The sequence below is a fragment of the Salvia splendens genome, chromosome 6 (assembly GCF_004379255.2).
Source record: "Salvia splendens isolate huo1 chromosome 6, SspV2, whole genome shotgun sequence".
Classification (NCBI taxonomy): Eukaryota; Viridiplantae; Streptophyta; class Magnoliopsida; order Lamiales; family Lamiaceae; genus Salvia; species Salvia splendens.
In genome coordinates, this window is record NC_056037.1 from 33,934,537 (window position 1) to 33,947,877 (window position 13,341).

General features: G+C 35.9%; 2 protein-coding genes and 1 pseudogene across 3 annotated transcripts; all 3 read right to left on the reverse strand.

Moving 5' to 3' along the window:
* Positions 1 to 607: 607 nt before the first annotated feature.
* On the reverse strand, positions 608 to 5,679 carry LOC121809973 (uncharacterized protein YacP-like). Of its 2 annotated transcripts, XM_042210835.1 has the most exons (10): positions 5,260 to 5,677; positions 5,075 to 5,146; positions 4,874 to 4,998; positions 4,626 to 4,786; positions 3,073 to 3,142; positions 2,476 to 2,530; positions 1,958 to 2,041; positions 1,280 to 1,318; positions 1,113 to 1,159; positions 608 to 902 (listed from the first exon to the last, which is right to left on the reverse strand). In XM_042210835.1, the coding sequence occupies exons 1-10, from the start codon at positions 5,374 to 5,376 to the stop codon at positions 794 to 796; spliced, it is 879 nt and encodes a 292-aa protein (XP_042066769.1). In that variant the 5' UTR covers positions 5,377 to 5,677; the 3' UTR covers positions 608 to 793. The 2 variants fall into 2 exon arrangements, with proteins under 2 accessions (XP_042066769.1, XP_042066770.1); XM_042210836.1 differs by lacking the exon at positions 1,958 to 2,041 and having other exon boundaries at positions 5,260 to 5,679.
* Positions 5,680 to 7,213: 1,534 nt separating this feature from the next.
* Positions 7,214 to 8,421, reverse strand: LOC121809619 (annotated as a pseudogene).
* A 132-nt stretch (positions 8,422 to 8,553) lies between these two features.
* Positions 8,554 to 12,192, reverse strand: LOC121809618 (phenylacetaldehyde reductase-like). The gene is made up of 3 exons (XM_042210341.1): positions 11,601 to 12,192; positions 10,283 to 10,632; positions 8,554 to 8,924 (listed from the first exon to the last, which is right to left on the reverse strand). The coding sequence occupies exons 1-3, from the start codon at positions 12,078 to 12,080 to the stop codon at positions 8,762 to 8,764; spliced, it is 993 nt and encodes a 330-aa protein (XP_042066275.1). The 5' UTR covers positions 12,081 to 12,192; the 3' UTR covers positions 8,554 to 8,761.
* Positions 12,193 to 13,341: the final 1,149 nt, after the last annotated feature.

Below are 13,341 nucleotides of genomic sequence, written 5' to 3' on the forward strand. Positions count from 1 at the left end.
CATTTGAAAATATATTTTGAGGTCCATTATGTTCAAGGTAATATCATTTAAGCTGCTTTTTCACTATTTTAAACTTCTTTTTACGAAAATACGCTCAAGCCCTTAAAGGGCATTTCATTCTATTTATCCTCTCTTCTTTATTAAAAATTTTAAGTTATCTCTTAAATTTTTTTAGCCCTTCTCTTCCTTTTCTTTTTCTCTTTTCTTCTCCATTTTTTCCTTCTCTTTTAATAAAGGGGTAAAAAAATTAAAAGAGATAAATTAAATATTTTAATAAAGAAGAGAGAATAAATAGACTGAAATACCTTTCATGGGCATGAGGGTATTTTCTTCCAAAAAAGTTAAAATAGTAAAAAACTATTACATTGAAGTTAATAGACCTCAAATTATATTTTCAAATGTTATGAATCAAAATTGATACCTTAGCAAAGTTCACGGACTCAAAAAATATTCCTTCTTTCTCTCAAAAAAATAATTCAACTATTTTTCTTTATTCTCTCTCAAAGTTTACGCATTAAACCTATAATTTTTGTTAGGGTACTAGGGAGTATTAATATTCATCCATAAAACTAACAATATGTCATTTCATAATTGCATAAATTGGGCATATTCAACTGCACAGTTTATTGAGGAAAAAAAAACATGTACATTTACAAATGCACCCATAATAATACTCCGTGTTTGAAGCAGATAAAAAAAACATAAAATGTTGGATGGCATGACCTAAGTAAGAGCTGCCTTTTAGATTAGACAAATAGAAAAATACATCCTTAAAGCAATAGGAGAAATGAACTCAGCGAGATGATGCATTTTCAGACAGCTTATCTCTGAGATCCTTGAGAGCATCCACCACTTCTGAATCAAGATTGTGCTTCAACAATTTACCCTGCATCGAGGTCGATCTGCACAAACATAAACTTCATAAATGGCTTCCCACAAACATAACGAACCGAGAGCTTAGTAAGAGATGGATGTGACTGAGAGAGCAAATCTTAGTAAGAGATTAAATTTGCAGAGTTATATGGTACATATAATCTCCATTAGTCACATGCCACAGACACTCATAAAAAGAAATAATAAACGATAGAACAAAAAAAAGTTTGATAGCACACCTATGTTCTATCAGCATCTCCTCTAGTTCCTTGTGAGAAGCTTTGATCTGCATTGCTCTCATAGCATCAGAAACTGGGAGTAAATAGTGTACAAATGATAGAATAAAAAAAGCCAAGGCTTTGAAAGTATAAAGTCCGATAGCAGTGTTTAGTTAAAACCAGTTTACCTCTGTGACCAATGCCTTCGAACTCCACACAAAGGCACCCTGCAAGGAATGGTCTATTAATTCTCTAGCAGAAATGTAATTATCAACTGGAATAGGACGAATCATTCATCTGTCTCATGAGATAACAAGGATAAAGGTTTTATGGAATCCTCTCTCTTTCAATACAATGTTAAAGCCAACCTGAAACTTATTACTTTAAATTGACAAAAGCAAGAATGTGACTATTTGACTTTCTATAAGACATGAGCAAGAACCATCATCTAGTTGGACAATAATGGGCTGAAGATGAAATCATAATCAGATGAAGGCCGAAACACTTTGGTTACTACTGAAGAGGTTGTACAAGCAACAACTTCCTATAAAACATAGTTCAGGTTATCGTTTTCCCTCTGAGTTGTATGCTCCAAAGATAATAGAGTGTGGACAGAGTAGATTTACTTGACAAGTTAAGGATTTTATATTAAAATGGAACATTAGAGAAGGATCTGCCTATACGCAAGTTATTAAGCCAACGTGAAACACACGTGAAACACAAGTCCTCAATTAACAGCAATGGTCTAATGGCTATGAGACTATGAAAGCATATTTGATGATGAACTCATTCTTTTTTGGAAACGACTATAAATATTTATACTTATTAGAAGTCAATGAAATTCAGAATATTAAGAGACTGCATACTGCTCCATGAGCTCCATTTTGGACACAATGATCAGATGTTGCAACCCAAACTTTTGGACAGCCATCATCCCTCAAAGCTACAACCTGATCATATTTAATTTTACAAAGGAAGAAAGAAGTAGGAAAATGAGAAGCTGTCAAACATAACACAATTCCAAATTTTTCGCACCAAATGATACATACGTAAAGGATTAAACAATCAAAGTTCAGTAGAAATGGGGAAAATAAAACAGCCTCTTTGAGTAATTTTTCAAATGTAAAGCATAACATTGAGTGAAAAACAAAATAGGCAAAGAAATATTGGATAACATGACAAAATAAGGCAAGTTTTCAATTATCAAACTGTCTTGAAAAAGATTAAAGCAGTTATAGACACCATCGAAAGGAAATAACTGAGACTGTGTAACTTCTTTGTCACAATGATATTGAACAAAAATTTACTAGCCTTGGGTATCATAGTAAAGCGTTAAAAATTTAGTATTTAAAAATTGAGTAAACATATAAACTACTTTTCTGACCTCTTTCTCGATCCATAAATCTGCGCAGGTTTCAGCAGAGAATACTATATCAATTCTGCAAAAATATAAAAATGAAATTGACCAAACAGTAAGAAAAAGTACAAGGATAGATAGTTAGAGAGGTACGGTTAGTCACTTGAATCACTTAAAAAGAAAAGGTATACTTGGACCACAAGATGCAACTCTAATAAAATTTTCACAAGAATAACAAGAAAAAATAAAAAACATTTCTAAATTGGATTAAATTTATTTTTATTTTGCTTTAGTAAACAAAGAATTCTCAGTGACTCAGTTGAAATAATTCACTAAGCAAATCAGACACAATAAGAATATATATTTATATTCCCTAACAGAAAGGGATCATAAATGATACCCAACCCAAGAAATGAGTGCATGACAATCTTTGATAGGCACACAACAAAATCATTATGGTTTTCTAGTTACTGGAAACGAAGATATCAAATACTGCATCTAAAAGTAAATAAGTAAACTACAAACTACAACAAGCAAGCAGACATATGATGTTTATAGATGGACAAAATAATGATCACAAAAGAAAAATAGGGTCACCAATGAATCAGTTTCAGAAAATAGTACCCAGCAAAATTTTCTCTGTGTGTTGACTGGCCAGACATCATAGCATCAAACACAACCACGACTTTCACCTCTGTAGATGAAATAGTAAATGACGTAAGCATTCTTAAAATACTATAGCCTAATTTAAGATAACTAAATAAGTAGTAGTTTATAATACGCTAAACCACCGTATAAAACATGGCAAAATCCTTCATCACTACTATCAAAATTATAAACCCAAAGTTTCATGCAATCATGAGCACCAGAGGGGCCAAATGTGCTATTACAACTTGCAAGTCTCGGACACAGCTCCAAGTTAAGTAGATAAAATAAAACTCTTTAGGCAGCAATAACTATCCAGAGTAGGGATTGGGTCACAACAACACTCCAGTTTGCTTTCACAAATTTTACCAATAAACTATACTCCTGCACCTCCCATAAAATACATGATATACTGTCTTGAAAAGAGAACATAGTTTTCATGATCAGAAAGAAGTGGAACAAGTACAAGGCAGACAAATTGCTCAGCTGACCTATTGTGAATAGCTCCATAGCAAATGGTTAGGAATGTAAATTAGCAAAAAATTAATTGCAAATTGGCCAATGTGGTGAGTGCAGTGTTGTCAAAATGTCGTTCGGGTTGCTCGGGTCGCCTGGGTCGAGACCATCACCGCCCCAACATGGGTGGTCGATCGAGATACAGGGTCGCCGCTGGGTCGGCTGGGTCGAGTGGGTTGCCTGGGTCGAGTGGGTCGCCTGGGTCGCCCTAAACACATGCTATCTCTGATTTTCTCAAATCTCTCACATGTTTTCTGACTCTCTCAATCACAATTCTCTATATATATGCATGCACCACATCAAACTTTTCAAACCTACTTTCTACACTTTAGAATTCGGCCTCTTCACTCCTAAACAAATAAACAATTCAAAGATCTGTTTCTGCCACCCTTCATATATTCCTTTGTTTTGATATTTTCAGACAATGGTTTCAATTATTTATTGTGTTATGATTTATGAATTGTTTTGATATTTTGATCATTTCTATTTTCCATTTTATCTCTATTCACATGAATTGCGTCTACATTTATATTATTTGATATATTATAAACATTAGAGCAATATATTTATTTTATTTTATTTAATATTAAAAGGCAAAAAAATTAACCTAGCTTTGTGGATCTCTCGACCCCGTCGACTCGTCGACCCGCGACCCGAATTTTCACCCTATCGACCCGGTGCGACCCGCGACCCTAACAACACTGGGTGAGTGAATGACATAGAATAGAAACTGCTACAAGCCTACAAAGAGTAAATGTTCTGCATCTAGTCATCTACCACTAGAGAAGAGCTGTTGAGGGCATTGGATATTGTTTTTAGTGGGATTTTTTACATATGTTTTAATCATTCTCCAGATTCTCTTACAACTTACAAGCACAATGCATGCAATTGCTTCAACAAGCTCCTTGAATTTAGGCATGTGTCAGCACGACCATTTATGCATCTAAAAATTGGTAGACTAATAAGTAAGAATTCAACTCAACTACCATAGGCAAGAAATAATGTAAAGCACAAACCTCTCAACATACTAAACGTTACCAGTTCATCTACAAGCTTTTGTCGAGCAATGTCAAGTCTACCATTCATGAAATGCTTTTTCAACTTGGCCCAATAGCCACATACATTATAACCATCAACAAGCAGGACCGGTATTGCAGTCTCTAGACCCTGATTTGTGCTGTTGAAGATATTAACCCTGTAAGTTTTGTTTTTTGACTCAATTGGAATTCAGATACTAATAAAAACTTAAGGAGCCGAGCATTACTAATATAAGCTCAAAGTAGGATCACGATAAAGCTCTGTATCTTCTGGCATTACATCCTTCTCCACTCTCTTCCTCCGGTAACTAGTCGCCGGCTTGGGAGTACTTGAATTTCTCTTTTGGAACTCCTAAAATCTTTGATCAAACAATTAATATCTAGCACTAGAGAATACATGCAAAACCCATTCAAGCCAAAATTTTAACCTTCCATAATTTTATGAACTGCAAATTCTGCTTCACATTTGATGTAATTCTTGGAGGTGTTGGCTCTGAGCCCTATAAAAAGAAACAGAGCCTTAACTCAATTTTAAACCCAAATCTCTTCCACAATAAATCAAATTGACCTAAAAAGTAAACATGAAATCAAGAGCTTGTGCAATATAAATTACCTGAGGGGAAGGTGTTTGTGATGCCTTACCCTTCTTGGCCACAATATTGGAAGAATAACAGCGGAATCTAAATAATGGCAGAGATGTTGATGATGAAGTAGATGCTATAGGGTTCATGGGACCGCGGATATATTAGCAATAGTCTTGTTTTTGTGTTCCATTTACGCAAGAGTTATTCATCTTCTCAACTTGTGAGCCATCTTGATTGAGTGATCATGTCAGAAAAATACGAACTTTTCAGGAACTAAAGTAAAGATCGAACTGCTTAGCAATTACACCAATCCTTGCTTTTCCGCTGCGGATGGAGTTGTGGATTGCTGAGGCCGTGGTGCACAATCCGCCACAAACAAAAACAATAGAAACTTTAAATTAACTGCGTAGGCATTCGATTTTTAGTAATCCCTAGCTCTACCCAAATCATTTTTCGGAAATAAAATATCTTGAAAAGAAAATAGCGATCAAATTATTGATGTTTAATGTAGAATTGTTATTTTTACCACATAATTTATGGCGTTTACTCGATTTTATCTCACCCTTAATTTATGGCGTTGACCGGTTTTATAGGAGTAATGTGCTTGAGTGTTACGATTCTGTATAAGTCTATTGCATGGTCAAAAGTACTAGAATATGGATTTACATATCTTTTCTTATATTTGTTTCTTGTTCCATAAGTTAGTATTCTAGTATTATAAATAGGGCTAGGTTGTTATCATTTTATTCAGTCGATCAATATATGAATTTATTCAATTGGCTCATTATCGTGTGCTTCAAGAAACTATCATCAATGCAGAAACTATCATCAATGCGGCCGACGAGAACCTCTCTCGCGCCCAGCACCCCCCTTGACCGACGTCATCGCCGATCCAAACCTCTTGGGCGCTCGACGACTACTGTCTCTGTTTCTTGATTGTGAGGATTCCGACCGTTAAGGAAAGGCATTTCTTAACACATATAGACGACGAAGCTTTGTATAACAATTGCATGTGTAGTATTTTGTGCTATGCAAGAAAAATCTCGACGATTAACAAATGAAAATCTGATGTGTAATTTGCAAAAGCGTATGCTTACTTGATTTTGTGTAATCGTTTGAGACATTTATTCGTGTACGTCCCTATCGTTTAGGATGTTTTCACGGTTTTGTCTCATCATTAGTTAATGCAGTATATTTTAAAGCAAAATTTATGGATGTAAATGAATTCATTTTAAAGTTGTAAACTAGTACAATACTATGTTTTTTTTAACCTTAAGGTGTTTATGTTGCAGTACACAGGCATAATGAACCCCATGCGCTATTCAAGAAAAATCTTGAGGAGTGAGAACATATTTTTGCTATAATATTTAATACTATATTTTATTATTGCAATATTCGTTTTTTTTAGAGATATCAAACGAAAAGGCTCAGTTACAATAGACTAATAAGTGATACTATCAAAACTCTTTATCGAAATAAATAAATAAATGTTATCAAAACTCTAGAATGTCAATAATTTATTAGACACGACACTTTTTTTTATGAAACTTCTTTTTTATTGTACAAAATCGCATTAAAATTGAGTAAACACCTCAAATGATTGGGCAAAAATCAAATACACTAACACTTCTGCATATTACACATTATATTTCATTGTCGTATAGGGAAGCAATGTGTAATTTCATCCAACACTTTAAATTATCTTTGAGATATATACCTGCGAAAGTAATTCATATATACATGATACATTTTAAATTACTTCTGATTATAGGAAATGATATTTAAATTACTTGATATTTGTAATTCACTTTTTTTTTGCATTGGAACATTTTTACAATTTAAAATTATGCATTGTATATAAAAGAGTATTTGTTTTTTTTGGAGGTCATAGTTTATCATCTTGACAACTTATTTGAACATATATGATTATTATTTCAATTTGTCATAATTCAATTTAAATAAAATAATTGTCATGCATGTATATGTGTAGTCATATTTATTATGGTGGTTAAATAGTTTGTCACTGCATCTGGCATAATTTTGGAGTTAGAATATCGAAAGATACACTAATAGGTTAGCAAAAGTCCAAGATAAAGAATAATAACCATATAAGTGACAATGCAAGAATCATTTTGTAGCTTCTCAACAACCCATCCAGACTGCAGCAACAGCCCCCTTATGGAGTTGTTTTGCTTTGGTTGTAATCCAGCTGCTATCTCTTTAGGTAGAGACGCCACTGCGACGACCTCCAATTCCAATTCCAATTCCAATTCCAATTCCAAATTCATTTCCTTTTTTCCATGTAATAACCAACTTTAATTACGACTATGATTTTGAATTTTACTATAGTTCCGTCGTCCATGGTTTCGCGTCGCTCGTACACTATGAACTCTCGGTTTCTAAACAACGGCTTCGATCTCTCTCCATACCTCAACCACACAATGCTCAAGTTTTCTTCCAAGTCTTTAATGTACTTCCCTTGCATTAAATCCCCATCCCACTCCTGCCAAAAATCGAAACATCAATCACTCATGCAACGGAACGGAACGAGGAATGGAATGGAGGTAGGAATGATCCAGACCTTGGCAGCATCGATTGCATTAGCGACCGTGATGAACTGCTGGGGCGAGACCGAGTGGAGCACCCAGCGGCTGCGGAAGGTGTGGAGCGATCCCCGATCTGCGCTTGGAGATCTCGACCCCGTTGCCATCCACTCCCACCACCTTCCACCCGTCGCTCACCGAGTCACTGGCCGAGAGCAGCTCTTGTATGCAGTTCTCGCTCGCATGGAACACGTACCTCCGCAGGGAGTCCTCACTTAGAGACCTGCACCACACCAACCAACTCAATCACCATTAATTAAATTCTAGCATTAAAGAAGCAGAAAATTCTTACCAGGATCTACTGCAAGTGGAAGGAGGACTGTTGCTCTGCATTTTCCGATGTTTGCGGGGGAGTTTAGAGTGATATGTGGGCAACGAGATTGATTATATATATACATATATATAGAGTGTTAGGACATAAGTTAGTGAAAAATAATGTGAAGTGGGGCGAGAAGATAGAAGCACATGGAATGCCAGAGGCAGCTCCATGATTAAAACTGCACTAATAAAAGCCAACAGCAGTCCATGTGCTTCATCTTCCCTTCTTAAAACAATTTGTTTTTGAGCTTCAACTACAAGCCAGGCTCATAGATTTCAGACCACATTCATATTTTACCTAAACTTGCCTGGTTAGGGGTGACATCACCAATACAAAATATTACTACTATTAAAATGCTTTTTTTGCATCTAACTCAGCCCTACATTCTCTGTTCTTTGTCATTCATTAATGTTGACAGTACATTAAAATAAGTGTGAATTGGATCAAGTTTGCCACAGTTTTGGATCTAATACAATAAGGGAGACACAGATAATGGAGATAAAGTCAAGTTATATTCTCCTTGATAAAGAAGATTGATTTATTGTGGTTCATAATCGCACCAAATAAACAATGAAAAGGTGCTCAACTTTCACTAACTTCAACAATGACTCAAGAAGATGGCTTTTCCTGCCCCAGCAAGCCTTTTGCTTTAAGACTCAGCACTGTCTCCCTCACAGCATCTTCGACCGGACTAAAATTTAATCCTAAATCGATCAATTTCTTCGCAGCGTCCTTGCAAGCCGCCAGCCCCGGTTGCGTTTCTCCCTTAAATCTGCACATTATGCATTAAAAGGATCAATTAATTAGACAAAAACAACAATAGAAAAAAGATACCGCAATATTTCAAATGTGAAACAGTGACAAAATCAAATAATAGTGCAAGGACTATATTGAGTTTCCCAACATGATAAGATCCCTACCCCTTCTGGCCCCTTCCTATCTTGATCTCAATTGAGACATACAAATGATGGTTGCTATGTCTTTTCCTCTTGTGACTGAGCCCAAAATAAAACACGTCTCGGGAAAGATGAAAATCATCGAAAAAAGCATATAGTGCACACCTCTATGTTTACATTATTAGAGACCCTGATTGATCACCATATCATTACAAGAAGAGCAATAATTCAAAACCAAACACACATGATATTTGTAAATTTTGAAGTTTGGAGAAGTAGCTAAAGGGCAGGAAAAAATTATTTAGGTCTGCATAATTCGATAAAGTTCTTGAACTTTTTGAGATCGAAGTACAGATTTCAAGAATCTTTTTTTTAAAAGTAAAGAGATCATTGGTTCTTATAGTCTATAGAGGCTCTAATTCTTAGCTAGATTGAAGTTGCTTGCAGAAGGCCATGATAAGTTGATCAGTAGAATGAGTTCCAGCAATTCAGTTCGGATATTGGAAAATTAATTATTTTCATGCGAAATCGAAGAAAGGCATATATAATTTGAAACAGGTCCACAGAAAAAAGATTGTGACCCTACAGATGAACATTTTTCGGAACAACAGAAGTTTTGAATGCCCTGGCTTTCGTGAGATCATCGACTTAGTTTATCTTCTACTCATTTCTACTTTTCAGCATTGATCATGGCTAACACAACAAAGTTCAGAAGCATTTCTGCTAATCTCCTGCCTTCTAGAATTAAATCTGTACATCTAAACGATCAAAAACTACAATTTTAAGAAGTGGAGACGGTTTAGTTTGAGATATTTTGTTTTCCAAGACGTTTTCATCTCAGCAGCAAATAATTATTCATTCTAACAGATACTCAATCTGGCTAAGCATACATGGCTGCCGTCACTTCTGAAAGAGCACTACTTCTAATCACTTTTCTTGTGAAACTTTCCTAATAACGATCACGTTAATTTTCTAATTACATGAGGGTAACCTCCTATTAAAGTATGTAGTTTGTATTCAATCATAAAAGATTTTACTGTTTTTATCAAATCCGAGGCCATCAGCTTGGACCTCTGATTAATTTGGGAAAAGTAATTTTGACACCATAAATCTGTAGGAGTACTTACTTTATATATCAACCAGCAACATACGCAAGCAAACACAGATACATATAGCAAGGAAATCTCTATGCGTAGATTGCATAACTCGGGTTTAAAGGAAAGAGTGTACAGACCTGTGAACTGGAAATTCAGGAAAGAGGCTTGCAACTTTCTGTGCAAAATCACCAAATTGATAAATGCCGTTGGTGCAAAGGTATCTACCCGAAGCCTTAGGAGTTTCAAACAGCAATAATTGTGCCTTAGCTACATCTTTGACATGCACAGCGCCCAACCAGTGATACTCCTGCGTATCTTTCGACCCCTGCAGTAGCTGCAGCAAGACTGCACAGCTAGCATTCAATCCAGGTTGCAATAGTTGGCCAAGACATGTAGCAGGATTTATTGCTACAACATCCACACCATTTTCCTTGGCAAAATCCCATGCAGCTTTCTCGGCCAGAGTTTTTGACACTGGATACCATTTCTGTCAAATACACAAAAGAGCATTTTGCATTACAACTAGATTTTAAAGTATTGCACATCAAAAGTAATAGGCTGCTTAAATCAGTTATATTAGGCTCTAGTTCATCATTACCTGTTTGTTTGCACTTGTATCTTGGAATAACATCTTTGTTCAGGAAAAAATTTCATTTTACTACTTTAACTGTTACGTTAAATGACCCACGAGCATACAGGTTTGCGTCTACATCACAGTTTCTCATCCTATGAAAGATGAACACTAGGATATTATGGTTTGTTTTGGCAGCATCGATAATCTTTCAAGCGACTGACTCAGCAGCACTTGTTTACGAACTGGTTGAGGACCACTATATGTATCAACGAATTCCTGCTTTATCCATTACTCAAACTACTTTTCCCATACCATACCTATCACTGTTAACTAACTCCATGTTATACAAAGAACATGTACCCCACTGAGGCATTCCTGGTGTCGAAATCTACCGTTTTCTGAAGACGAAAGTGAAATGGTCACTCACATACTTATATAAGCCCCACTCCCATGAGTACGACTGCCACATACATCTAACTATCTCATCTTTAAAGTAAAGTAAAAGTGAAGTAAAGTAAAGTAAAGAATTCTCCATAAATATGACTATAGTTAGGCAAAAGAAGCTTTCAGGCACTTGTAATATCTCAAAACCCAAACTTTAACCATTAAACTCCTCTTTTTTCATAAGTTTGCCACACAAAAATAAAAAGCAATACATTCCCAAAGATGACTTTAGTGAACTGCTGTTAATACGCATTAGTAATTTTATTTTTTTTCAAGAAACCAGTTGAATATATAAACAAAATTTAACACTAGATCAAACTAGAAGAAGTCCGATGAGTATGAAAGTGGCCCCAAAATCACAGAAAAAATAGGGGTGATCTCAATAAATCATAGTAACACATTGAAAATGATATTGTAATTGCAAACTGATCAGAGACCTGGCGTTGGCGGCAATAGTCAAGATCAGTCCAGCAAGACTCATCAACAACGGTGGCGGTGGGCCAGGCCGGGTTAGGCACCATGGCGGAGATGGAGGAGGTGAGGAGCACGCGCCGCACCCCGAACTTGTTGGCGGCGGCGAGGACGTTGAGGGTGCCCTTGACGGCGGGATCGAGCAGCTCCGCCTGCGGGTCCACGGGGTCCTCCAGCGAGCAGGGCGACGCCACGTGGAAGACTCCGCCTCCGGCGCAGCCCTCCACGGCCTTCTCGACAGCGGCGGAGTCGAGGAGGTCGACCTCGTGCACGAGGAGGGCGGCGGCGGCGGCGCCCGGGAGGGAGAAGAGGTGGGAAGGGTCGGAGGCGGGGAAGATGGAGAGGTGGATGGTGGAATAGCCGTGTTCGAGAAGGGTTTTGACCACCCATGATCCGATGAAGCCGTTAGCTCCGGTGACGCACACCGGCGCCTTGGCGGCTGCCATTCTAGCTTGCTTGATTGAAATCTGGTTGTGTTGTGTCTCTGAGTTTTACTCCTATCTTATGTAACTACGTTTGGTCTAAATTGTTTGAATTCATTTGATGGCATTGAAAAAAGATTCCGACACGGAAGAAATCTTTACTGAGTCATCAAAAAATCCATTCTTACCCGTGCACGTGTGCTAATATGATATCCTATTATAATTTCTAATTTTCTTATGGATAAAATTTTTACGTTAACGGATTAAATTATAAAACAATGATGGTTGCCAGTTGCCACTATTTACGAGTACTTTAACAAATGGCGGTCTGAGAAATTTCGAAATAAGGGGTTAAATTCGCTGACCTTTCGTAATTAGGGATTCAATTCGCTGACCTTTCGTAATTTAGAATTGAGGCATGCGTATTCTTCAGAATAAGGGATTTGTGATATTTTATCTTATTTATGTTCTTTTTTAATATTATTTCACTCTAACCATTTATCAATTTCCTATATTACCCTTCAAATTTTTACCTAAATTCTACTTCAAGATTTTGAAGATCCAACGTTCAAACTTTTACCTAAGGTTATGTGGTGTGGTGGTAACAATCATATAAAAAATTGCTCTTTCTTGTTTACAATTTTGTCATGATCCTGTTGCTACCTCGACTTCCGATTTACGAAGAATAATTTTAACCAAACACAAATAAAAATAAAAATAGAATATATGATTCACATGTTGAAAATAACGTAATGCGAATATAATTTAGATTATACTATCCTTTTTACAATATCATAATTACAACATTTTCATTTTCTTCAATAAAATGATTAGTGTTTAATTAGTGTACATAATATAATATGTGTACATAATACTATATTTGTTGCATTTATTAAAAGGGGAATAGTTTAATTAGAGCTTGGGAATTTGGTTTAGAGGTATATAACATAATATGTGTACATAATACTATATTTGTCGCATTTATTAAAAGGGGAATAGTTTAATTAGAGGTTGGGATTTTGAAATTTGAACATTGGATCTTCAAAATTACAAAAAACTAGAATTTAGGTAAAAATTTGAACGGGTAATTTAGGTAATTGATAAATGGTTAGAGGGAAATAATATTAATAAAGAATATAAATAAGATAAAATATCACAAATCCCTTATTCTGAACAATACGCATGCCTCGATCCCAAATTACGAAAGGCCAGCGAATTGAATCCCTAATTACGAAAGGTCAGCGAATTTAACCCCTTATTCTGAAATCTCTCTATTTTATTATGT

Bases quoted from the DNA above. Each gene is read 5' to 3' on its own strand.
- LOC121809973 (XM_042210835.1), bottom strand. From the start codon at position 5,376: ATGAACCCTATAGCATCTACTTCATCATCAACATCTCTGCCATTATTT. The intron at 4,999-5,074 runs GTTAAAATTTTG...CAAAGATTTTAG, and splicing joins AGTTCATAAAATTATGGAAG to GAGTTCCAAAAGAGAAATTC. The intron at 903-1,112 runs GTGTGCTATCAA...ATGTTTGTGCAG, and splicing joins GAGATGCTGATAGAACATAG to ATCGACCTCGATGCAGGGTA.
- LOC121809618 (XM_042210341.1), bottom strand. From the start codon at position 12,080: ATGGCAGCCGCCAAGGCGCCGGTGTGCGTCACCGGAGCTAACGGCTTC. The intron at 10,633-11,600 runs GTCTCTGATCAG...TGTATTTGACAG, and splicing joins ACTATTGCCGCCAACGCCAG to AAATGGTATCCAGTGTCAAA. The intron at 8,925-10,282 runs GTCTGTACACTC...CATAATGTGCAG, and splicing joins CCTGAATTTCCAGTTCACAG to ATTTAAGGGAGAAACGCAAC.